Here is a 27,743-nt window from a genome sequence, read left to right as displayed (position 1 = left end):
TAGATTCCCACCCTTCTGCCATCACTAGCTATGTGAAGTCATGGAAATCACCTGACTTCTCTGTGCCACAGAGTGCTGATTTCCAACATAAGGAGAAGGTGCCAGTCCTGCAGGCAGAGTAAGGTACAAAGCAAGAGCCTACCTAACCACATGGCATTAATACAACACAACACATTTAGTTATTATCTTATGAAAGTCAAAGGTCCAAATAGTTTCTGTGATTCAGAGAATAAGTGTGATACATAAATAGGACTTTCTCTTACCTCCCCTATTTCGCCTAGGAGAATACTACCTAGCTGGTACCTTTGGTGAAGTCTCCCTTAAGAGTTTCAGAGCCACTGTCCGCCAAATCACCAAGCAAACATCCTTCCTAGCCATCTCCAGCCCCAAGGGCCCAATGTGAGGCTCACCAGACTTCCGGTAGATGTAGGTAGCCTCTTCCCGGAGCAGAAGCCAGCAGGTCTGGCTCCGTAGGCTGTGTATGCAGCTCTGTATGTCAGGATAGAACACACATCTCACAGCCCCTGGCTGGATTTTCATGGTGGTGACAAGGCAAGCCTGGTGACGGGAACATTCTAGAAAAGAGAGAAAGAGAGGCATGGACTTAGAGCTGTCACCTCATTCGTGCAACAGTGATTCACTGCATCCATGCATGTACCCATCTATCCATGTACCCATCTTTCCATGTACTTTACTATACATGCATTTAATCATCCATCCTAGCCACTCATCCACAAAGTCATCCATTATCCACCCATCCTTCTACTCAGTCATATATCCACCAATGTGTATGCCCATCTTTTAGTCTATCTATTTGCTCTCCACTATAGAAGAACTCTCACAAATTCTGGGCCATGGTTGAGAATAAAACAGGGTGGTAGAAGCCCAACCCTCCATCGAGATATTTTACACAAAAGGGCCAGGTGTGTGTGGGTTTGTTTATTCATCTCATAAAATGTGTTCTTTTCATCCACTTGCTTCAAAGACATTTCCACAGCTCCCCACGAGCTTCGTATTCAGCACAACTCTCTACGTTCCATCTCCTGGCATCGTCCTCAGATCTGCCACCTTTGGCCTCCTCTGGTGCTTCCCTAGCCCGTGACAAGCTCAGCGTGCTCTTGAGCTATGCCTTTTCCTGTGCAATCCATGTGCTGTCTTATACAGTTTAACCTACTTCATGGCATTCAGCACTGAGAATAGCTCTGGAAATGGGGCAGCTTCACTGGCCTGGCTGAGCTGTGTGAGTTGTGTCTTTTATTCAAAGCCCAGGCTCTGAATGACACTGTCCAGAGCTGTGTCATACACAGCTTCCCATCTGCACATGGCAAATAGTCTTCATGGTAAACATCCAGTCATGTGGAGAAGGTGATACCCAGCATTTGTATAGGTCAAAAGGGTTCAAAATCTTTGGGTGCAAATGTCAACTGAACTCAGACACTCTTTGAAAAGGAAAATCTTTGTGGAATATTAGAAATGTGTGATGACCTAGTTATTCTTTAAATATCACCAATGACTATAAACACTAAAGAAAGGTGCACCTGGGGATAATTGTGCCAATTAGAACATTCTTCAAATTGCTTTAAACACATCTCTTATAATTTAGTACTTACCCATAGATGTTGGCTTAGTCCAAGAATCCAGTCCAGGGTACACACACCTTCTCACAATGACAGCCCATCTGCTTTCTAAGGGCTCCCACCTGGCTCCACACAGATCTTTTTTTCTCACCCTGACAATAATCCCACTCCTGTCTGCTGATCTTTTGTACTGGCTCAAAGCCAGTTGGCTACTGCAAACTGACTCTAGATTGGCCCGTGAGGAGTGGGGAGACACTCATGTCTTCCCTTTTCTGTTAGCTGTTTCCTGTCAGGCACTGCCAGGCCATCATGGACTCTCTTGTCTGTCTTTAGTTGGTGTCCAGGACAGAACTTGGCTGAGGCCCTGTTGAACCCTCTCTGAGGGATTCCCTTACCCTGCAAGCAGAAGTCTTGGGCCTCGGAGATGTTACTGGTAACTGTGGCGCTGATATGGGCAACATCAAAGTGCTTGATGGATGGATCTACTATCACTGAAGAGATGGGCAGGGTCTGCCAGGAGTCTAGTGCAACTGGGAGACAAAATGGTGGGGGGGAGGGCAATCACATGTGGAAATCATCAGGTACAGAATGAAGACAGTAGGAGAGTACCCCAAAAGCTACCCCAGGGATCTCTATGAGATTTCCACTGTGTGACCCTCTGCCTTTGTCTGTTCTATTGTATGACACTATACCTTTTTACCTCCATTCAATAACTATTTAAGTTTTTCTGTTGGACAAGCACTGGGCTCAAGTCTAGCAGTTCAAAGGTTGAAAATCAGACAAGCAAGTGAAAGCATGTCTGTGTCTGTAAATTAAGACAAAAGAGATGAGGAAAGTGGAGACAACAAAGAAGCAGTGACATAGTGACACAATAGAGGTCAAAGCACCATAAACATAGCCATAGGGATGGAGTTCCAGGCCCTCTGTAGACATTCCACCTATTCATCTTCATGATCCCATTGCTCTCTGTAGGGGCGCCATGACAGACGACCTAAGCCCCTACGTAAGTGAGGTTATCATGTTCCCTTAGTGTCTGGTGTCCCAACTAAGTCATTCTTTACCATTGACCCTCTTTCTAGAAAAATTGGCTTCTTCCTCAGGGACAGCTCACATCCAGGAGTAAATCATGCAGATGAGTCCAGGGTCTTCCCTGACCTCAAAAGGAGCTGACCCAGCTGTTGTTGCCAGAGAGATGGGCTAGACCATTGTTTGATTCTCTGCTATGAGTGTCTTCTTCCCAGTCCTGAGAAGTCCTGCTCCACTTCCCTATGGTGCTGACCCCTACAGTATTCCATGTGCAAACATGGCCAATAGTACTGTGTGTTAAGGATGACCTCATGCAAGTGTCCACCTCACAGTCTGTTTCTCAGAAGAAATAGTCATGACATCTTGTTTTTAAACATAAAGAAAATGATGTTCATGGATATTGGCATGGCTTGCCTGTGTGTAGGGACTCTTTCTTCACAGTTACGGAGCCTATGTCTGATCATGGCTGTCTCCTGATGCCTCTAAGTTCTGTTCATGGTATGTGGTACAAGAAACAGGGACAAAGAGCTAGAAGTCAGACAGAAGGCTTGGGTGTGGACAGATAGGTCTGTTGGAGTCGGTCTCATTGGAACCAAAGCTGTGAGTCAGGGTAGCCATAAGAGAACAATGATGTGTCTGAGCAGTGGGATGAGGGCGCCTCTCTGAGGAAGGACTGTACCTATAGTTCAATGTCCAGAAATAACTTTAAAGAGGCCAGCACCATCCCATGCTGGTATGAGCTGAGTCAATATCCAAGGATGCTGACTCTAGAAAAGCCCAGCCCAGCAGGGACAGCACTGAAGGTTAGTAGAGAGAATTGCCCTCTCCTACCCCGTGTCTCTCTCTGCTTCAGAAGATAGTGACAGTCTATTATTCTTACAAATACTCATGAGTATGGACCTTGGGCTAGCAGAGCTCCCTGATGGACTTGCATATATTTACTTTATCAAATTTGCTCTCCCAACACCCCCTACTGTGGCAAGGGTTTTGATGTTTCCTCACAATCATGTCTTAAAGGTGAATGAATTTAAAAAAAACAAACAAACTGGAAAGTGGTCAAGTCTGATGAGAAGTAAAGCTTCTGAGGTCACTGTCCCAAGGTCTCTTTCCAGGGCACTGTTCTGAGGTACGTGAGGGTCTTTGCTTTGTTAGCTCAGCTATGAGGGGAGCCTGTAATTTCTATCTCCAACCTGTCTTTAACACCAGTGCTGGTGGGTGAGATGCCACTAAAGTTAGCATGGTAAATAAAGCCATGAGACACCCTCACCCCCAAGCTCTCACTGCCACTCCTCTGTAATAGAATTCAGCAGAGCAAGCAATTTAAATAGCAACAGTGGTTCCTCCCAGTTCTGTGCACTTAGTTTGGGAACTAGGCACCACTGAGGCTGGAGTTTTGGTTCCCTTTCCTGGCTCATGGGTGGCTGCTTTCTTACCATACCCTTAAATGGCAGAGCAGAGAACAAGCAAGCTCCTCAGAGTCTCTTGGAAAAGCACTAATGCCACCAAGAGGGCTCCTCTGTAATCCAGTCATATCTCATGCCCTGCCTCCTAACACCATCCTTAAGACAGAGGAGTCAGGACCTGGGTGCAGCCTCCTCTGGGCTCTAATTTTCTTCAGCCTGCTCTGCATGCTCTTATTTTCACAGACAACTCAAATGGCATCTTTGTGTTGTGGCAACTCTTAGATGTTCTTAGATGGTGGGAAACTGAAATTTCAGAGAAGAGTAATCATGGGTTTCAGGAGCACAGTAGCCAATTATGCTGCAAAGATGGAAACGCTGACCATACTCCACGTTTAGGCTTCTGTCTCTGTAATTAAAGAATAAATTTCATCCCCAAGTGAGAGCAAACCCCAGTGTTATGTCCCAGGGTCTGAAGCCAAGTCCTTGCCAACACTCCTACCTGCCCCCTTCCAAGCCTACATGATGTCTCCTGAGTGAGCCTTTGCTGTCAGGAAACACCAGCATCTGGAAGCCACAGACTTTCTACAGTCACTCTGAAAATGAGGCTTTTGAGGGTGCAGAAGCATGCTGAAGCAGGAAGGCTGGGAATCCTGGTAGCTTTTCATGTCAGTTTACTACCAGCCCAGAGCGTACAACACCACTGCACTATCACTTATTCAAGAACGTAAGAGCCCAATAATACATCACTTTCTGAGCCCATTGGCATGGACAACACTATAGTAACCAATGTGGTGGTATTTCGAGCTTGGGTGGAGCCTTATCTCCAAATGCAGGATTCAAGGTCTACCTTACGTGACCTCCTCTCCAGGTGAACAAGGGTGTGGCAGCTGTTTTGGAGATTGTCCAGTGAGGACAGTAGATGATGCGTATTGAATCCTTTAAAACTTATTTATTTCCTTTCTTTTAAAAACGCATATATGGTAATTATGATGGCAGAGTCATTTGGCATAAAATAGAGCCCACCACAAAATTGTAATATGTATAATATATATTATATATTTATGTACAGAAATCAAACCTTCCTCCTATAGGATGTTTTTATCAGGTACCATTGCCACGGTGATGGACAGCTTACCAGTCCATATCTACTTCTATCCTCCATACAGTGCATTGTAGCAAAAGGTATAGCCAGGAAAAATAGGTTCCTAAGTCCCCAGATGAGGGCTCCTCCATATCCTTTCTATTCAGATCCTATGTCTAATCCACCTTCTAGCCTGTCTGGGAAATGTCCCACACAGATTCAAGATGGGCCTCGTTGCTGCCAGTGTTGGCTGGCTGTGGTCATTCTCAGGCTGTGGCCTCTGGCTGCTACAAAATCTAAATCTAACTACGGCACTCCATACGAGGTGTCTTCTAGGAAGTAGCAGACTGTGACTGGCAGGGAGGGTACTCTGAGGTTTGCAGCTGCATCAGCCTCTCCCAAGCCTATGGTCTGGCCCTGGGCATCCATACTTGCCAGCTCTTCACAAGACACAGAAACAGGAATAATTAGGGAACCTAGCAGAATTTAGTTAATTTACACCAATACTTCTTACAGTAAGGGGGACTGAGATCTGGGAAGAAAGGACATGGATCATCTAAAGGTTATAGAGGTTCCAAGCCAGGTCACAGGACCAAGCTTAGCAGAGCCAGCATAGGATTGCACTCTTTTGGTTCTGTTACACTGTGATCTGGAGCCTCCTCCACGAGATGGTGACAAGCAGACCAGCCTTCCGCACAACACAGCAGCCCCAGCTTGACCCCAACCCTATCCACACTCAGGCCACCAACCTGCCACTGCCTCACCATAAAGACAGGCTTGTCCAAGGACAAAGAGAGTTTAGGTGGAAAGTCTGTATTTGCATCTAGGATATTCCACAGCAGTATGTCTCTCTAAAATGCACAGAACTCTTGAAGGAACAAGGTAGAGAAGGGATTAGAAGGAAAGATAGAGCAAGCTGGGACTTCAGGGGATGCTCCATGACAGGAAGCCTAAAGAGGCCTGCTAACTGGCCCTGGCAGCCCGGGTAGGTGAGGCACTCGCATGACTTTCTAAAGTCTTGTTGGACTACTACTCCTTGGCAATTACAATCATGTTTGCTGATGGATCATGTGACATTAGGACACATGTATATGATGTGGAGGAAGCAGGTTCTGGAGAGCTACTCTGCAGTGTGGTGAGCTTCAGATCGCCGAGAACAGGAATTTCTTGTTGTCACACTGTCATTGTCATTGTTATTATTGTCATCAAGGTTCTTACTGAGCAGTCTAGGCTGACCCAGAAATTTTTGATCTTTCTTCCTCAGCCTGCCAGGTTCTTGGATTACAGGCATGTGCCACCATGCCTGGCATAAGAGAATAAATTTCAAACATTCTCCTCAAAAACTGTTATAAGAGAATGTGGTCATGAATATGCTAATTGAGTTGATTTGCTCATTCCTCGTGTCTTTTCTTTCTAATGTTGACTATGTTTTTAAAAAGCTAGACTAGAATACATTTGAAGGTGTTCATTATGTACAGACAGAGACCATTTTAAACTACACTAGCTTCCTCATTCCAGGCCAACTCCAGGAAAAACAATAGTTAGATTCCAGAACTTGGAGCATTTTCAAGCACTAAAATTCTTCCAAAAGCCATTTGGAAAGCTACTAACCTGCTCTCCTAGCATACTCAGGTAATCAAGTTCATTCCTTCTCAAGTCTCTGATGGGGTTGAAGACCATGTAGTTTAGTTTTACAATGAAGCTTACTGGTTTGGGGTTAAGATGTTTTTAGGTCTAGATAGATGTTTTAAATTGAAATGACAATAAGTGATGGAGATTGATTTACATTCAGAATTTTAGACACACCAAGATAGGAAAGATGTTTTCTTCAAGGCTGTCAAATACAAATAGCCAAAACACTCAGGATGTAACATTTATATAATTCCTGATTGTATTATGGTTCTTATTGCTATAGGTAGCATATTATATATGTGTGTAATAATATAAATATATGTGTAAAAATAAAAAATATTTAATAAAAAAGTAAAAAAAGAAGGACATGGTACCACAGCATTGTGCCAGCATAGCAGAGAGGGGGCTGCCCTAGCTAACCACAGACCTGAGATGATTTTTGCCCAAACCCTCACCTTTCTCATGTGAAACTGGAAAAAGTACCTATCAGGATGCTGGATGCTCTTCCCAGAAATGATAAGACATTTTTTTCCAATGAAGAGGTCACAACTGCAGAATAATAGAGCAGTGCACGTGCACTCTGAGGTGCTCAGAGTGGGTGGGGTCCTTACTAGTGCTCTTGCGATAAGAACTAGAGAATCCTTTGTTTCCTCCTCCTTTCTCTTTGTTCTCGTCCCAACAGTAGAGGAGTTGTAAGGGAGGCAAGGGTGCTATGCTCCAAACCCCTCTGGACAATGGCAAAGCCTTTTGTCATTTCATACTCTTTAGTATTCTGATCTCACTGCTGTGACCCAGGCTGGTCTCCCACCCACCCCACCCTCCCTCCTAGAAGTCAGAGAACCACAGGAAAGTGACAGCATACCAGATTAGCAGCCAAGCAAAGGTTGCCTGGCAGCCAAAGCCTTCAAGGCCCCATTATCTGGTCCTCTGTGGAACAGAACTAATAACACTGTCTTTGAAGCATGGCTGAGCCCTGCGGTCTTCACAGGGAAGCAAGGGTCAGTGCCCAGCAGTTTCGACCTGCCGCACAGTGGCAGCAGCCACTGCTGATAGTCTCGGCCACTTGGCTCTCAGATGGGCTTGCCAATGAGAACTATGTCACAGGTATGCTGTGTGGGTTTCCCACTTCATATAATGTGTGCAAAACCAGATGTTCCTCTAGAAAGGGAGAGGGGGGGAAAAGGCAGCAGATCATTGTGTGGTCACTGAGAGGTACAACTGTGACCAGAGAGATCTATTCCTTTAGAGTGTCTCCGGAGGGAAATGTCTCCCATTTGCTGCAGGTGCTCCTGCTGTGGGGATGCTCTACCACCATGGGTACCAGTACAAAATCCCTAGCCATGCCTACTTCCTTTCATTCTCTAAACACTAGTTTTGAACATTAAGCACCTGTCAGTCTTCCCACAGGCTTACCCCACTCCTGTCCATTTCTATGATCTCCACCCCTTCATACTGACACCATACACTTTTTATAAGGGTAGATTTCTCCAATGGAAAACTACCATCTTAACTCACGATGACTTTCCTTGGAGTCTGGGTTTCAGGTGAGCCCCATTTTAATACTTTATCAAAGGAGGTCCATAATTAAAATGTCAACACTGAACAGGAAACTAATCAGCACAACTGAGAAAGGAAAGACATGAGATGAGACCGCTACAAGGATTTAGCTTCAAGAGTTCATTGCCTGCTTCAGAAATGCAATCAAAGTAAATCTCTTCTAACTCCAGGACAAACCAGATGGTATGGGCTCATAGCTCAGCTATGTAACCCCTTAGATCTTCAGCTTTCTCATTTGAAAAGTGAACCATGTTATCATCTATCTTCCTGGTGATGATCAAATGATTTGCAAGTGTTTGGTATTTCCTTTTCCCCCAGAACAATAAGATCTCTCTCTCTCTCTCTCTCTCTCTCTCTCTCTCTCTCTCTCTCTCTGTCTGTCTGTCTCTGTCTCTCTGTGTCTGTCTCTCTGTCTCTCTGTCTCTCTGTCTCTCTCTCTGTCTCTCTCTGTCTCTGTCTCTGTCTCTCTCTCTCTCTCTCTCTCTCTCTCTCTCTCTCTCTCTCTCTTCCTCCCTCCATGCACGCACGCTCGCATGTGCATGCCCACCTGTCTGATTAGAATTGAATAGTGGTACACCAAAACAGTAAAGGCAGAATCAAACCCTTCCTCTGATCCACATCAACATATTAATCCCAAACTCTGCATTCTATTAGGGGGACCTTCAGCACCGATGGGATGTGTTCTGCCTTTAAATCTGACTCAGTGAAGGCACATTTAAAACTGCCACATCAACTCTGCCTTGGGAGCATCTCCTCAGAGATGTGGTCTATGTGGAGGGAGACAGTTCATACTCCATTGCATTCATTGCTTTCTCTTGTGGAAATGTCAAGTCTAGACAACACGAAAGTTGAATATAAACAGAACAAGCATTATACACCTTGTTCTGCTTTGATTTGTACATTTGCAACTGTATTTAACATTCATATACCCAAGCATTGTTTTTCTATTAGTTTAATATTTTGAATAATAATATTTAAGAATAATGAGTATGTTGTATGGAACCACTTTAATTCACAGCCAAAAAGATGTAGCTAGGAACAAGTATTTGAGGACAATTAGGTAATGTAAGCCAAGTGTTAAAATAACACTTCTTCTGGCGTAAAAATGTATCTTTGGAGAATCAGCTCAGTAAACAGTTTGGCCTTCTGAAAGGGCTCTGATGTTCATTCATCCTGGCATTTTTATGATAATAAGACACATAAAAACTAACTGTGCCAAACCAAAGAAATATTAGCAGACTTGGGAATTATAGGAGACCACTGTCAACACAGCACTACCTTCAGCTGTTTGTCCACCACTAAGTGTGACTGTCATGAAAGGTGGGACATGGGAAAAAAAGAGTAAGCAGATGACCACACCGAGACCTGCATGATGGTCCATGCTTTTAAGAGCTTGGCAGTGGTGTAGAAATATACACACACAATGGATAAAAAACAAGTGAGGATTTGCAACCTTTAGACAAAATCCAGCATGTCAGGACATACAGAACAGCACATGATGAGAATATGCCAGCCATATGTCAGCTAGTTCCTCCTTGGTGGGCAGTGGGGAGGTGGTTCTAAAAATAGACAAACTAAATACCAGTGGGATCTGCATGTAACTTAGAAACATAGACAAGAGTAACAACAAAGAGCCACAAGAATTTAGAGTGGTAACCTCCAGCAACGGAAAGGCAAGGAGAACAGAGATGGCACAGGTGTGTGTGTGTGTGTGCGTGTGTGTGTGTGTGTGTGTGTGCACGTGAATGCCTGTTAAACCACAAATCTTTGGAGTGCTCTGACTATTCCTAAAACCACAAATCTTTAGGAAACTCTGACTATACAAACAATGTTTATATACCACCCTGACGCAACTCAAAATAAATTTTGGTTCAGACACGGATCTTCATTGAGGTTTGAGTGCCATCAGATCTCTCTAAGTTACACCTGTACCACCTATGACATGCCAATAATGTCACCTGTCTCATGGAACTTCAGGAAACTGGCACCTGATCAACTGTGTAGCAGACACCTAGGACAGGATACTGAGGAAAAAGTATATGTGTGCATGCTGTGTGATTTTCAGTCTGTTGCTTTGATTGTGAGAGGCGGACGATGACACAGGCTGACATTTTTGTTTCAGTCATAGTCTTGGTGTCACACCACTTCCTACAGGATCTATGGTTTACTCCTTGGCTAGGAACACAATGATAGGTATCTCAAACTCCTCAGGCATCATATTATAGGGTAGAGGTTAATGGCATGTGTCCTCTTAGCTGAGTGGCACCTGGGACCCAGTATGTGCTTCTCATTTCCTGATGGGGAGAAGAGAGCACGGAAAGCTTACCCCACATTAGCCAGACCCCTTCATCTCACCCCAGACTACAGAGCATCCCCAGGCCCCATGCTCCTGTGTTCTCTGCTACCTTGCAACCACTTCAAGCATGTTGCTGTAGAACATAAAGATGGGCTGTCTCAGTCTGAACTCTTGGGAGTGCGACCATGGCTTCAGTGTCTAGTGTACCCTATGCACAGTAGCTGCAAGCTCCAGCTGACTTGCCCCCCAAAAGCAACTGCCTTTTCACTTTGAGACCACAACACCACTCTCCTGGCCTTGCCTGAAACTGTATGAGCCTGGTGAGTATCTGGGAGGGTGATGAATTCTTAGACAGGACAAGGTGAACACAAGGCTCAAGCCCCATGTGATCCTGTGAGCTGCTATATGTGTGCTCTGGTCATTTATATCTGTTGAAAGGGTGCGTTGCTGGTGTCTAGCCTACCTGTGTTGATCCACAAAGTCTAGAATTCATGAAAACAACATTATCATGTCTTTTAAAGCTAAGGTATTGCACAAAGGCAAAGTGAAAAAGTAGGAAATGTGGAGAGATGGTGTTTCTCCCAAGAATAATCAGGTAGATAGTGAACTTACCCTTTTCCTCTGTGAGGGCTGGCAGGGCAGTAGAAGGGCAGAAGCTGGGAGTGCCACTCCACACAGCTGGAAAGAAGGAAAGGCAGTGTTTTAGCTACTGAGACAACAGCAGAGGGTCAAGGCAGTTGGGGGAAGCCAGAGGTCTGTGCAAGTCAGCATGAGCCAGGGGTGGAGCTCCATGATGACTTCTTCTCTCAAGACCATTGGACCAGGAAAGCTCCATCCCAATCCATGCTTCAGTTATCACCACATGGGGTGAAGAGGTTTCTGTACACTTCAATACTGTCTTACAACTTCCGTACAGGAGTGGCATGCATTGTTCAGTCATATGTTACTGGCGGTGCCATAAATGCCTGCCACTGTAACCCCTGAATCTACCTCAGTTTCTGCATCTGCACTATAGACATGATACAACCTACTGCTAAGATTACTGTGAGACTACAGGAGGCAATCTGATGTGTGATGTGTGCCACAGAAACAGGGCACAACAGATCACGAAATGGCGATGATTAACAGCAAATTACAATAGGTGGGATTTTGAGTGGTAGTCAGGTCCACAGGCTCCCACCTTCATGAACACACAATTGGCATCATGGGGACGAGGAGTTGGAGGTAAAATGAACTGAGTCTATCGTCTATCTGCTATGTGCCCTTGAGCCTCCCTGCCCCTCTTGTTTCTCCTCTGACTGGAGACTGAGGATTTAACAAGATAGTGAGATAGCAAAGTGCTGGCCTCTGTCATGAGAGCCTCATGAACAGAGGCCAGGCTGTCACACCAGAGGCTGCAGACCACTCTTGACACGTGGCAGTATTTGCTGTTGAACAACAACCCTGATAAGAATTTTCATTTTCTGCCATGCGACTTCTCCTGAGGATCCCTAAGTGCCTACCCTGAGCCACAGAGTATGTGTTGGAAGACACTAGCACTCCAGGCTGTCAGATGAAAAGGACCAGAGCAGCTGGAACCTCTTGGAACCAGGAATACCTTGGGTTCTTGTCCTTGCCAGCCTGTCAAGATGTTGAAACAGCTTGGCCTGACTTCCATCACATTCTGAACAAATGAATTACTGCTTAAGCTTCTTTCTGTCCAACTCTTCCACAGTCAAATGAAAATGGAAAGTGGCATTTTCCAGATGCCAGAGGGGTGAAAAGGCGAGAGGACAGGCAAGGAGGCCTTAAGGTGAGCGTGACTCTGAGGCAGTTTCAGACTTGCTGACGTTCATGGAGGTCCTGGAGAACCAATGTATTAGGCAAGCATGCCTCTCTCCTCTCCTCCCCTCCCTTGCCTTCAAGGTAAAGCCTAGAGACATCACTGTATGGAAAAATCCCTTGAAATATAAGCCCACAGGGGCAATTTCATTATACGGCTCCTATTTTCTTTTCCCTTAAAACAATTCAAGCTGTTGAAAGAAAAGAAAAATCCAGCAGAGGAACCTCAAATCATGGACACAGGATACAGAAGATAGTCACTAGCAGGAAGATGCCTTCTAGCCAGGAAATAATCATGTCCATACTAACTGCCACAAAACTAAAGAACAGGGTAGGAGAGATGGCTCAGAGGTTAAGAGCACTGTCTGCTCTTCTGAAGGTCCTGAGTTCAATTCCTAACAACCATATTGGTAGCTTACAACTATCTATAATGAGATCTGGTGCCCTCTTCTGGTGTGCAGGCACATATGCAGGTGCCCTCTTCTGCTGTGCAGGCAAAATACTGTATAAATAATAAATAAATAAATAAACCTTTTTAAAAAAAAGCTGAAGAACATACAGGTGCATGAAAAAGGACAAGCAAAGGAAACTCTGTCCTAGAAAGACTACTCCAGGAGTAGCTGGTCTGTTGTCATGTTAGCCTTTTTCAGCTGATGAGTCAGTCACTTGTAAGTTACTAGGTAGGGGGAAACCCAGTCAGGCAAGGTGTCTGGAGATTTTAATAACCATTCACTAGATAGCCTGCCATAGCTTATTCAAAAGGGGCAGGGGAAGTTGTGGGTAACTGGGCCTGAAATTTAAACTTGGCTGCTTCTTAATAGGCATGTTGTTGGACCAGCATCTTCCATGGTCAGCCTCATTAGTATCATGGAGATGGAGGAAGTGATGTCCACTCCACTGAGCTCCGTGAGGTGAAATGGCATGGCTTGTATAGACCTGGCATGTTTCTGTTGCACAGCAGGCATGGGAAGGATGGCAGTTTTCTCTCATTGCCCAGAGCAGGTAGAGAAATGGTAGGTTACATATGAAGAATGTGGAAACCAAAGCTCCACTTCTCTAAGACTTCAGCTATACCAACCATTGCATAACTTCTACGTAACCATTACATAGTTTCTAGGGATGGATCAAGAATGACCAGTACTGTCCAGATTCACTAAAAAGTGGAAATGAGAAAGGAGCCACTTATGGAACAGGTTGGGGGACCCGATCCTCTGGCCAGCTTCTCTGTTACTTCCTGAGACAATATTTTCATCTCTGAGACATCTTCATGAGTTTGTTCCTGGGACACAAACAGATGAGTAATCTCCTCTTGTTTCTGTGAAACTGTCCACACCACAGACACCCAGAACCTAGCTGGACCCAGAACCCATGAGCCTCGGTCACTTGTCCTACTAACAGAAGCTAAGGAGTGGTATGAGTTTTACCGAGACCAGCCTGTCCTGATGGAGGGAGGATGCTAACGTCTCATGTGAGTGTAGTTGTGTCTAAGCACATACAAAAATATCCACTCTTTCCTTTGTTGATTTCAGATTGTTCTCCTAAAATACACCTGGAAATGAGTCTTAGATACTATAATCACTTGCCTTAATGAACACAAAGGGCCAAGGCAGCCCTTTCCTGAAATCTTAACTCAAGTACACAAAAACATACTGAGGCTGTCTCCCTCCTTCCCTGACACTGCCATGTTTTACATCACCCTGACATGGGATAATAGTTGACACAGTGAGGAGACCAAGGGATTATTGCAGAGTGGACAACTGTTGACATGTCTGTTCAGCAACAGGACCTTACCCTCCTTTCTTCCAGTGCTTTTGTATTTGCTGAGACCACCACTCAGGCTGCCCCCTTCTCACTCCAGCAGTGGGGGTACTCATAGGCTGTGCTGGGAAACCAGACCCTGAATGCAAAGCTTCTATGGAATATCATGCAGCCCCCCTGAAGCTACCAGAAGTGGCAAACTGAAGAAGCCAGCTGCATGCCCTGGCTAACCACACCAGTGAAACATTATACTATATGTCCTGAGATCTAACTGGTCATCTCTCTTAGGTTAATGAAGAGTCCTCAAGGCATTTCTTTTCTTCTTAGACAGAATACTGTTTCTGTCATTGGTACCCAGTGAATTCTGACTAATCTTCTGCTGGATCCTGATGTCATCCTGATGAAGAACTTGGACACAGTCAACAGGATACATAGCTGTCAAGAGCAGGTTACTCACCAGGCTTCTGGTACCACCCAAAGGGATAGGTGTGGACTTCAGTGTCCTCAGAGCCACAGTCCAAAATGTGCCAGGTTGCTCCATTCTCCTCGCTGCATGTTTGAATTCCCATGCCGTTAAGAGTCAGGCAGGTCACTTCTCCTCCTGGTGGAGAACCCAAGAGTCCATGAAGGCGAGGCAGTGAGAAATATGAGCTGAGCAGGAGGGATTCTCCAAGCCATTGCTCAACAGATACATGAACTTTGGTTCTGTATTCCAGTTAGGGGCTTCGCCACCCCTACAAATCTAGGTCCTCTATTTATAAGTTATAGCTTATGAGTCTAGGAAAGGAAATGGCTGCTATTAGCAGAATACCTGCCAATCATGCATAGAAGAGGTGAGCTAGCTCTGTGGGTACCATTTCACTGGGCCTAGGGAGGAAGGAAATGTGTGTTTCTATTTACAGATGGGGATGCTAAGTCCTGGTGAGATTATAAGTGTACTGTCCAGTATCATACCACCAGTAAGCATCTAAGTGTTCATACAGATCATGTGATGGATCTAAAGATCAGCCAACCATGCTGCCTGGACAGAGCTCTGAAAGTAGAGCAGAAGACATATACATATGGAAACAAGGGGGGACAACTACTGAGTTCAGATAGACCTGTGTGTATATGAGGTGAGCAGATCATGGACCAGGATGGCTGCATTGCTAATTTCATATTGATGAGCCACTTGCTTCTTCCAGCCCACTTCCTTACTGCACACAAGGTTCACTCATCATCCTCATCCTGTGGAGATTCTGAGCACCATATAGGGTCAGAAATGTGTGTGTTTCTAGACTGAGGTATATGCCAGGGGGTAGGGGATACCTTCTTTGTTACCCTTACCTTGCAGCTGGGAAACATTTAGAAAACCAAAGCCAGTACAGCATGGGTCCCTGTCACAGAGCCGCTCACACTCAAAGAACCTGGAGTCAAAAGAAAGAAGACATGTCTGAGGCTTCCCGTGGGCACCCAGGTCCTACTGCGTGGAATGAATGGAATCACTGGAACTTAGGAGGCCAGATTTCTTTGTAAGCACATAAGATGTGGGTGCTTTGGCTAACACTGGCATTCCAGCTTTCTAAAGACAAAAATATCACTCTTTTCTTGGGAGCATTATCTTCAGGTCCTCCATTAATTTACTCACTTAGTCAAGCCCTCTACATCACTGTCGTTGTTTGTTCACCTAGTGCATCTGTAAGGCCCCACCTGCAGCTTCATGGTAGGAGGGTTCTAGCACCTGCCCTGCCTTAACCCTATATCTTAATCTGAGCAGTCATTCCTGACTCCCAAGAGATGACTTAACCTCTTGGTCCTTTCTGGTATGAGGATCCTGCCTCATCTGTGCTGTTTCCTGAATCCACATGACATCCCAGTGTTGAACCTTGTATCTGCTTGATGGCTTTCCCAGTGCAGGCTACAACTCTGCCCGGAAGCCTATAAGTTGTCTTCTTGGCTTTCTCTGCCCTAGATCCCTGCCCAGCTACCCATCTACTTACTTACTGCTCCCTTTCCCTTTTTAAAGCCCACTGTTAAACTCCAGCCTAGATTATATGTTTTCCTAAACTGAGAGCAAGCTCTGCCCTACCAGTTCCTGTCCCAGTACCAGGATCAGCACGGTGACGTCCAACAAGGTGATATTTGGTTTCTAGCCCTTTTCCTGGCATCGTGGACATCTAACCTCTATTTCCTTCCTTAGTAAGATGACGTCTAGCTGGTTCTCAAGACAAAGCAGCTTGTGTCATCTTTTGAGCTCCATTCTCAGGAGTAGCTCTTAATTGCCAGCAACATGATGCAATCCCATAACTCACCAGCACTTCACAGATTAGCAGCTCATGTATCAGTGACTGCTAAAATATGAAAGATTCACTGGGACTTTTCCTTAACATTCTGATTCTTGAGTCTCATCCCAGGACCTCAAATTCGGGACATCCGAGGCAGGTCCAGGAATGTGGTTAGTCAAAAGCATATTTGGGGATTCTGAGGAGTGAGGTCCATAGAGTGTGCTAGAGGAGCCTCCTCTTCAGTTGTGACAACTAGCAAAAAAGCCAGTGGAGAAATAACAGCATAGGCTGTGGTGGCAATTTGTAAGCATCCCTATAAGCTAAGCTTCAGTTAAAAATTCTGCTTTCTCTGCATACTCTGAACACAGCACTGAAAGAATGCAAAGAACATGTTTATGACTATCTTGATCACTTTTATTAACTGACAAGACTGCCCAGGACACCTAGCTCCCTCAGAAGGCTGCAGGATCAGCATGGAATTGTAGTATTTACTGCCATTTGCCTCCATCAAGGGTTTCTGTTCTGGTTTCTCCTATACCTTTAGCTTTGGGCTGCATTATTGTTATGCTTCTGCCCTTAAAGGCTGAGACACCACCTTTCTTAATAATAAGCACAGAGGTAGGACTTGGCCACCTACCCGTTCGAAATGGGTTTTCCAGACATGAGTGTTTTGTCTCTGATGGAAATCCTTGTGAGCTTTTGGAATGGCAGGCGTGTATAAAAGTTCTTTACTCGATCATTCAGTACAACTGCCCAGAAAGAAAAGAAATATAATTTATTATACTTTTCCAAATATGAGGATAATGAGTAGAGGAACTCAAATTGAGTTTCCAGGAAGATGACAGATTAAATTCGTACATTTGCTCCCCAAATCTCACTAGAGTAAGACTCTGGAGATTCTGTTTGTTGGTTGGTTTTTGAGGTAGGGTCTTGTTCAGCCTTAAGCAAGCCTTGAATTCAATATGTAGCCAAGGATGTTTTTGATCTGATCCTCCTGCCTCCACCTCCCAAGTTCTAGGATTACATATGTGAACCACTATTAGTTGTTTGGAATGGAACTCAGGGCTTCACACAGGGAACTCTTGTAAAGGCCTGAGCCCATGGGGAAATGAGAATCAGAGAGAGATGGAACATAGGATCTCAGGATCTAGGAAGCCTGTGGAGGAATGAAGCTTGACTCCAGTGACTAGGAAGGCAGCGTCTGCTCCCCTGTGAGAAGCAACAAGGACTGTGTTTGCCTCTGGACTCAGAGGGTCTGAGAGTCTGAGCATCTCCAGGGAAAAGTGTAGATTAAGAGCCCTTTCCACAAGGGCAAATACAGAAGACTTATTTCTGGAAGGGCCAGAATAGATGGTCCCTTAGGGTTCCTGGATACACAACCCCACAGTGAATTTGAGATCATGATCTAGGCTTCCCAGAGACTCAGTACTCCCCTACCTTGCTAGTGTGTGTATGCACAGGCCAGGCACTGTGAGAATCCTCTGACAAAAGGCCTAGGAGCACTGACATAAGAAGTCCCACCAGGAGTGACTGGACCAAATTATACTAAAGAGAAAGCCACAGTCGAGAGGCTCCTACAAAACAGTTAGACATGCTCCACAGCCTTGCAACTGTTGATGTTTAAGGGGAAACTGAGGGCCTCCAGGCATGAGAAGGGCCATGGCAAAAAAGATGGATGAAGAAATTATTGGAAGAATGGTGAAAAAAAATGACATTACCATCATGATGACAAAATGACTTAATCAATACCCTTGAACAGAGAGAACAACTGCTGTGGTATAAAAGCCACTGTTTCTGAGATGTCTGTGCCACGCAATTGCATGAAATCCTGATACAAGTCCTTAAGTGGTGACTCTGCCTGATGTAAGACCCCAGAGCAGAGCATATCACTCTACAGTGTCAGAGTGATGCCCTTTTCAATCACTTCTCATTTAAGAAGGACCATGGATAATCTTCTTCTATCTATCTGTCTGTCTATCTGTCTATCTATCTATCTTCTATCAGCTATACTTATAAGTATATATTATACTTATTAGTATGTATAAATAATATATATTAAATATATGCATATATTAGTTTTGAGGTCACTATATACCATTTCTTACACCAATAGAATTATACCATTTTTCTTTTCCTTTCCTCCTTCCAATCCCTTCCATATATCCCTCCTTACACTCTTTAAAATATTCATGGTCTCTTTTTCTTAAATTGTCTATCTATCTATCTATCTATCTATCTATCTATCTATCTATCTATCTCTATCTCTCCCCCTGCCTCTGTGTGTGTGTGTGTGTGTGTGTGTGTGTGTGTGCGTGTGCGTGTGTGTGTGTGTGCGCGCACGCACACACATGTGCACATATAAGAAAAATATTATTTTAAATAGAAAAAATGCATCTCACCCAGATTATGAAGACCACAGTGCATACCTTGCCTCCGGAAGAGTGCCAATGGCTGGTGGGGCAGAATCTGACTGCAGTTCTTGGCACTAGATTCCATGACATTGTCACAGACCTGGGCTTCTGGGTAGAGGAAGCAGGTGAAATACAAAGGTGAGCTCTCCATTATGTCTGCAAGTTGACAGAAAACAGGCTCCTGGGCACATCCTAAAAGCAAGAAGGCAGTGGGTGTTCAGTCATGAAAGGCCTTGCGTGGGTAGAACTGTCTGGAAACTCTTTCAGAGCAGAAGCCCACTGCATCAGGTTACTTTCTGTTGCTGTGATAATCACCATAGCCACAAGCTGCCTGGGGAGGGGAGGCTCTATTTCATCTTACAGCTTACTGTGTATCAGGAAGGGAAGGAACTCAAGGCAGGAGTTTGCAGTTGGGATCTGATGCAGAGGCCATGGAGAAATGCTGCTCACTGGCTTACTCCCATGCCTTCCTTATTCAGACTGCTTTCTTATGCAACCCCGGACAACCAGCCCAGGGATAGCACACCCCACAGTGGGATGAGTTCTTCCACATCTATCATTAATTCAGAAAATCCCTCATAGGCTTGACTACCTGTATATTTTCTTCCCAGATGTCCCTAGCTTGTGTCAAGTTGGTAAAATGCTAGTACACCCATGATAGTCAAGGAGGCCTGAACAAAACACTTGGGATCTATGATGTGGGGAAGCAGGTAATACTGTTGCCTGAGTATAGGCGGAGCCAAGGTGAGATGAGAGGTCAGACACAAACTCAGCAATACAGGAGACAACAGGATGAAAGCCCAGTGTCTTTTTCTATGGCTTCTCAGAGGCACGAACAGTCAGCATACCAGACACCAGGGATTTACATAGATGCACACTGTTCCCTACCTATGTCAGTCTTGCCAAAGATACCTGTGAGCTCCTTTAAGGAAAAGGCAAGGCTGATTCTGGTTTGGTTCTTATCCACAAAGTCAAATGTATGTCCTAGAATATGATGCATATTCAACATTGGATGGATGGATGGATGGATGGATGGATGGAAGATAAGTTCTGGTTGCTGAGCAGAAACTACCTTCAACATGAGCTTCCTGAAAGCTGAGGTCAATCTCCATGTCTATGCTATGAATGTAGTGACCCCCTAAGTCATCCAGTGAATTTGAACTTGTGTCTACGTCTCAGGTGTTGTTGGAACAGGGTCTGAAGGAAGCTGCAGGGCGAGGATACTCACGAGAAAGGCACCACAGGTTTGCCTGCTCTGCTGAAAACAGGTGTGTGAAGAGCCAGTACTGCTGGCTGGGCAGTGAGTGGCTTGCATTGACAATGACCTGGGTCATGTCCACAGGGGAGAAAAGTTCTGTTGCCATATCTGAAAAAGAAAGAGAGGGTCAGTTTTTCCTTTGTCTTTACAGCAAGCATGGAACAGAGAGAAGCAGACTTGGGGACAGAAAAAGAGATAGAGACAAAAGCATTCATAGATAACCCGAGGCCCGAGCAGGCCTGGAAATGCAGTGTGTCCATCTGGTCAGGCAAAGGGGTTCAGAAGGTCGTAGAGCATCTTTAACAAAATCATACAACTGTAAATGCAAATTTTTGGTTTAGAAGAAACATGAGCCCCCTGGCCCACCTTTCCACCCAAGGCAGGGTGGAAATCAGGCTTTCCCCTGAGATTTCAGCCCATGCCTGCATGGCTTCAGGTGGCATAGTTTTGCCAACCACAGCAGCCACATCACCAGATTCTTCTGTCTGAAACTTTCAGCCTGACACACTTGTGCTTGCTAAGTCATGTTGGAACCCAGGTTCTGAGACTAGTGTGTGGTGGGCAGGCTGTTGTACTGTAGGGAGAGTTGCCCAAGCAAGCTGGGCTCCCTTTTGCTCTCTTGAACCCTTTTGATGCCTTCTACTGTGTTATTGCACAGTGGAAGACCCTCACCAGATGTAGACTTTCAGTTCTGGATTTGCCAGCCTTCACAGGTAGGAGCCAAATACACTGTATTCATTATAAATTAGTAAGTCTTGAATGTTGCTACAGCAGCACTGAGTGGGCTAAGACTCTCCTTTCTGCCCTCAGACTTCCCCTCCATCCCTCTCTGCCTCTCTCTTCCTTCCATTCTTGCTGGTTCTTTTGGTGTTTTCGTTTTTGTTTTTCTAGATAGATGTGTGTGTGTGTGTGTGTGTGTGTGTGTGTGTGTGTGTGTGTGTGTGTGTGTCTAGCCTTGGCTATCCTGGACTCACTTTGTAGACCAGGCTGGCCTCGAACACACAGAGATCCGCCTGCCTCTGCCTCCCAAGGGCTGGGACTAAAGGCGTGCGCCACCACGCTCAACCCCCTCTTTCTGCTTCTTAATGCCATCTACAGTGAAAGCAACTCTAGGTTCTGAAAGTGAAGTGTTCTCACTCTTTCCCCATGTACTACACTGATTTATGTCCCAATTAACTCCTCCCCTTCCTGTCGTGACTCCTTACAGACTGCTCATTTTGACACAGTTGACATTTCTGACACAGAATAACAGTTTTTTAGACCCTACAGGGTTGATCTGAATGGAGTCTTGGGCATGCTCAGTTAAATTATGCACTTTATGCATTCAATTTCTCCTGCTGTAGCTATTGTTTTTGATCCTGTTTCTGCAGCAGTGGGAATTGGCAAGAAAGCCGCCTACATTCTGTTCTGACTGCCCACTTCAGGAACCTCTGTTTTGTGAGTGGATAGGTAAGCTAGAGGCATAAATGGATGCTTTGTGAGGTTTCAAGGCTTCAGAATAGAGTAACAATAAGAGGCCCATCCATTTATTAGACCTTGGATGCTACCATCTCTCTGTAGCCAGGATTTAACTGTATGAACTTGTCAGAATTAATACCTGCTTCTCCTGGAGATTCTGGCCTCATTGCAATGCCCCTTGCACATCCCATAGACTCAGGCCGGGACCCCATGTCAGAATCTAGGAAGAAGAAAATAAGATAATTGGTAATGTTGGGGGCACATAGCAAGCATCACATCCCACAATTGGGAACTAGACACCAGGCAGGGATATATCCAGCCACCTAGATGAGCAGGCTTAGTTCTGCAACAAACACTGGTCAATCTCTCAGGATTAGAACCAGTCTGCCTGTGACACTGTAACTGTTAACATGTACCCTTTAAAAATGCTCTCATATGTTGGAGTTCACAACATTCTTGAAGGGTATGAAGGAGGTTCACCAGAAACCCTTGAAAACTGAGGCTCAGTGAGGGGAAAGTCATTGCAACACCCTTGAAGGGCAGTAAGGTAGGATTAAAAATTGAAGGAGAGAAACCTGTTCTTTAGGATCCCAAGTGTGGGATCGAATGGTCTAGTAAGAGAACAGGTGATGTTAATTCACTAGAAGGGCAACCACCTAGTGCAGGAGCTTAATTGCTACCGGATGAAAAAGATCCTGTGAACGGACTCTGGGAGGAGCTATATAAATGAGCCCAGAACTGGAGGCGGGGCAGATTGGAGACTTGGGATAGATTTGGCTGTTCATCGCTGCCCTTCAAGATGCTCCTAGAGAAATCCACTCGAGGGAGGACTTCAGAGCTCTGGCTCCTGCTGAGGCTCTGGGGTCTGGTTGCCGCCGGTTCCAGTGGAAGAAATCCTACAGCTCCTGACGAGAGAATCGTTCCACGGGACTGATATCCTTAAGGTTTTGTTGTTGTGTCAATTAATCCTCATTTCCTACTGTTTTTGGTTAATCGGGTTATAATTGACGTAGGCTCGGTCAATAAGTTAATAAAATATTTTGGTTAAGAAAATTGTGACTACAAAAAATGTTAGCTCTGTTCCACCAATCTCCTATTCCATTCACCAATCACCAATTCCATCAGCTGAAGCTCCAGGATGAGAGGTACATTGGGCCAAGGCAGTGGGGCAAAAGCTTCCTGAGGTTTGAATAGCCCACTCTGGTACCAAAGGCTTTCTATAGCAGTGAACTCCATCTCCTCAGAGCCATGCATGCCCTGCCTTCATCTTTTTTGGGCTTTCCACATGTCATTCTTTTAAACTATGTGACTTCTCTGTCAGAGTGGGGGCCCTTCTGCTCCATGGAAAATATGCCTGTGGACCATAGATCTGCATTTTCCTCCCATGGGGAGCATCCTCTTATGGATACCAACTGGGGCCAAACTCGGGAAGCTAATGATGTTCTGTCACTCCTTCTCCACCTTGGAGCTTACCTTTCCAGAGGTAAACCTGACGGAAGCTGGTGAAACTGTCTTGAGTTGCCTCCAAGACTGCCAGACCTGCAGAAGATCACCACGTGATGAGCCTATTTGTTCTTGTTCTCACTGGTCACGTACTTTTACAATTGCGCCATAATCCCCTAACATCTTCCTGGCTTGAGAACTCTGCTCTCTATGGAGGATCTCTCAAAGCCTCACGGAGTGCCATTCCAACACTTGGGTACAAAACCAGAGCTGGTCAGACTTCAGAGATCCAGCTCTGGGAACCAAATAGAATAGTGTGTGTGGGTTGGGGGAGAGGGTCACAAACCTATGACATAGGGAGATGACCAAAGTAATTACGAAGTGGCTTTTAAAAATCAAGACAGAATTTTTGTCCCATTGTGGGTATTTCCTGACATCCAGCTCCACTGAGATTCTGATCTACTTATGAATCTGAGCCCAGCAGGATATGGGTAAGGTCATGTGCCGCTAAGGCTGATGTCCTGAGTTTAATCCCCAGACCTCAGATGGTAGGAGAGAACTGACTGAGTCAAGTTACCTCTGACTTCACATGCATATGATGCCATGTGTGCTTATACAATTCACACACACACACACACACACACACACACACACACACACACACACACACACCCCCAAACAGATAAGTCAATAAATGTAAAAACTAAATGGGGCTGGCAGCTGAATGATGACAACACTACAGCAGCTTCTGTATCCTTCACATTTGATATATATCTGATCGTTGGCAGCTTTTCTTATATGATTTGTTGCTAATGTTATTAACAATTCTTTATTTTTTATTGGCATCTGGGAGCAGTGGTGCATGCTTGAAATTCTAGTATTCAGGGAGGCAGAGGCGGGTCTGTGAGTTTGAGGGTAGCCTGGTCTATAAAGTGAGTCCAGGACAGCCACAGCTACACAGAGAAGCCCTGTCTTAAAAAACAAAAAACAAAAAAGTTATATATTCATTATATGTAATGACAAACTTTATAAAGACATTTTATTGACATTTATCATGTACTTTCACCATGATAATGTCTCATATCCTCACCTTTCCCCCACTCCTCGTCTCTCCCCACTACAGCTAGTCTTCTTTCTTTTCTGGCAAGTTCTCCTTCCCTGGTGCCACACTGGATAAAGCTAGATTTCTCATACCCTCTTGGTGGTAAGCATTCCTTGTTTTCCTCTGTTCAATATCAGACTCAAAGTCTAAGCAGAAACCCAGCACTCTCACTCAGCCTGTACCCCTGGTAGTTTGAGGGGGAAACTTCCTATGTACACCTGTTGTGGACTCAGATTGTATAAAACCATCTCTTGGTGGTCTGAGGGGTTGGTGGTAGGTGTATTAATTTGTTGTGGGCACCAGAAGTCATCCTTGGATGGGTAAGTAATCTTACATAGATCTTAGCTAGGTTTTAGAAACTGGGAATCCCACAATCCTATGAGTCTAAGAAGGTGGCAGACTGCAGGCTTGTTGTGCTTTAGTGATGCCTAAGCCTAACACCTCAACTAGTTGGGAAGCACTTGGCCTTGGTAATGGGAACTGTGCAACCTTTGCACCCAGCACCTGGCCAGCTATTTCCCATGTGCCTGGTAAGTTGTGCTATGTGGTAGAGAATGCATTCTAAGGTCGTGGTTGCATCCTGTGAGGAGCACCACTGACTCATGGCTGGCCACACCACCTCTTCCTCAAACCACTGCTCCTCTCTCCAGTAGCCCTTTAACATCTCTCTTTTGCCATCTTCAAACTGGAATTTGCTGTGAGCTGGCATCCAAACCAAGTCCAGAAGAGAAGCTTTGCAGTGACATCTGAGGAGTGGAATTCCCAAGTTTTAGAGATGCCAAAGAATTTGCTGCTATAACCACAGATGACTTGAAAGCATTTTCTGCTTTCAGGAAATCATACGTGGTACCACAGTAGTAGAAAGTGGCCCTAGAGAGCATGGAGGGAAGTTTGCATGAGAACTTGGGGTTTAAAATAAAGAGTTGAGCCTTAGCTATGGCATTAAATAGAACACACCAAGTTCTGAACTGCATTACCTGGGTCAAGTTTGCCTCAGCAGGTAGTCCAAAGGACCATGGAAACAAGGATTAGCAGATTTGGTGTGCTTCCTATTTGAAAGCCATGGGCTCTATTGAGCTGTAGTTTCCTACACCTTACAGCTAGGACCCTACCCACATTAGCTTTCCAAATCAGATATAAGCCTGTCTTACCCACCAAGCCCAGGACTCTGCTGCTGGACTCAACTCTGACATCAGCAGCTAGCTGAAAAACCAAAGAAATCCACCCTACTGAGGGTTGCCGTAGGACACATAGGTAAATGACCAGATAGTTGGAACTTGGAAAGCAATGCTTTTTTTTTTCTGCCCATACAGCACGATGGCACTTTATTCAATAACATAAAGTGTTCACACTTTACAGAGGTGACCCTGAGGCTCAGTGTGGCTAAGTGACTGAAGAAGGTTGCAGAACTAAGGGGAGAACGTGGGGCTCAACTAAGGGAACTTGGAATGCAAAGGATCAATGGCAGCACCCTATGATCCTCTCACCACGCTTCCTCTAACCCTCAAGGAGCCACCCTCATAATCTCTTTCACAACTGGAAAGATGGAGGCCTGGGTAAACCCAGCACTGAAGCATTCACAAGAGGGTTTGGCCCATGTGTCTGCCAACTCCACAATTCAGCCAGCCTCTGTGTAATTGTTAAATAAGAAGAAAGAGGCTAACCCTAAGCCAACTTTGACAGAGAGGTAGTTTTTTGGTTTTGTTTCTTTTTCATCTACAGTTCTTTCTCCTGTCTTTAAGTCTCTTAGTTGCCCTCTCTAGTTGTTTGTCTTTCTGGAATCTTCACTATTCTTTCCCCTGTCAGCATCTGCTGTTAGGCGATGCTGTCTGTTGTTATCCTACATAAAAATCTGAGTCACTATGTTATTTCCATAGTGTTAACTTTATTTAAACACTTGAGGTCAGTATATAAGCACCCGTGTTTACTGTGAGAGAGAGAAAGAAGAGCTTTCTTACTGACTGAGGTGGTTGCCTTCTGATCAATCTATGTCTGAGACAACCTTTGGTGTATACCACCAGGGGCACATCTCAGGCTTCAATGACATTGCTGATGAAGAAGTTTCTTCTCAAACTGTATAGAACACACACACACTCACTGACACACACACTTCACATAATGCATACACACACTCACACACATCCCCACACACATACATTCATACACTCATGCACTCACACACACACAGCCCACATACATACACACACTACACATACTACATACTCAAAGACATACACCTCACATAATACATACACACACACAATACATATACACACTCCACATACATATATACATATACATCACACAGAGAGATACACACATACATACATACATGCACACACACACATTCCCACATAATAGATACACACACTCCATATACATACATACACACCACACACACAGATACACACATACATACATATACACGCTCAAACACATCACCACATACATACATAGACACACAATCACACAAACACCCCACATAGATACATGCACAATACCACACACACACACCACAATACACACAGCACATACACATATGCACACAGACCGCATACCACACACACACACACCACACCATATACCACACACACACACCATACATGCATACAGCAGAAACACCTCATATACATACACATACACATCACACATAACACCCACACCCATGTACATATATAATACAGCATACCCACACCCACACACCACACATATACACAGCATACACACACCACCACCACATACCACATACATGCACTACACATTACATACCACCCCATTTACCACAATCACACCTGGAGAGATTGCTCAGTTGGTGAGCAATTGTGAGGACCTGTGTTCATGCCTTAAGACCCATTTAATAATCCAGGCAAACACTTGTAATTTCAGTGATGGTGAGATGGAAGGTAGAGAAAGAAAGATCCCTGGAAACTTTACTGTCCAGCTATCCTCACATCCCTGGCTCCTTGGGCACACACAGCAGGCACATGTTCAGGCGTAAGCAGTTCGCTGACTTACTGCTGCCAATTTATCACGTGTCTTTCTTGAAATGCCTGTTTTCACCCTGGGCGCCTCTCAGAGTAATGAAGACCATCTGTGAGGCAGCCATCCCATAAATAAGCTGTTTGATTCTGTTTACTCCAGAAGAAGCTACTTAGGCTCCCTGGAATCCTGCCAGATTCTGCAGACTTCTGTTATTTCCAGGCTTTGGTTGGCTGTACCATCCAGATAGCCTATGTGTTTTCTGCACTGGATTTTAAGCTCCATGTCATAAATCCAAGAATTAGTAAGACATATATAATTCTTCAAAGAACAATGTGCATACTGAATATTGCTCTGGGTATCAGCATCAGTATGAAAAAATGGCACAATATTATCAGAGTTCTCCCTGCGTACCTGACAGCACTAGACAGGCACCCAGAGCCTCTGTAGGGAGTGGCCTAACTCCCATGTGCCTGTTTCCCTTCACCTGTAAGATGGGTTTGATCACAAGAGCAGTGCATTCCTTGAACCACAGGGGACATACAGGTCTCTGCCTTGGTGTTATCTGACCTAACAGTCTATGAGGTACTTTGTTTCCATGACAACTGATATTGCTATCCTCTCTCCCAACTTCCCAGGCAACAGGTTTAAACGTTATTGGAACTGCTTCCCAGAAC

General features: G+C 44.9%; 1 protein-coding gene across 1 annotated transcript in view; it reads right to left on the bottom strand.

Annotated features, from left to right (window-relative positions):
- TG (thyroglobulin) overlaps window positions 1–27,743 on the bottom strand; it is a gene marked incomplete at its 5' end in the record, with an annotated part of 180,634 nt that overhangs the window by 95,077 nt on the left and 57,814 nt on the right. The window contains 10 exons of the mRNA XM_084747919.1: window positions 411–575; window positions 1,973–2,107; window positions 11,185–11,250; window positions 14,609–14,752; window positions 15,478–15,557; window positions 17,053–17,164; window positions 18,842–19,018; window positions 20,055–20,192; window positions 21,682–21,762; window positions 23,016–23,081. Coding sequence (XP_084604045.1) covers window positions 411–575; window positions 1,973–2,107; window positions 11,185–11,250; window positions 14,609–14,752; window positions 15,478–15,557; window positions 17,053–17,164; window positions 18,842–19,018; window positions 20,055–20,192; window positions 21,682–21,762; window positions 23,016–23,081 — 1,164 coding nt within the window. The remainder of the gene's footprint in view (window positions 1–410; window positions 576–1,972; window positions 2,108–11,184; window positions 11,251–14,608; window positions 14,753–15,477; window positions 15,558–17,052; window positions 17,165–18,841; window positions 19,019–20,054; window positions 20,193–21,681; window positions 21,763–23,015; window positions 23,082–27,743) is intronic.

This window comes from Acomys minous (assembly GCF_964271855.1).
Source record: "Acomys minous genome assembly, chromosome: 12".
Taxonomy (NCBI): domain Eukaryota; kingdom Metazoa; phylum Chordata; class Mammalia; order Rodentia; family Muridae; genus Acomys; species Acomys minous.
Note: the sequence above shows the minus strand (reverse complement) of the source record. Positions and strands in the feature narration are given on the sequence as shown.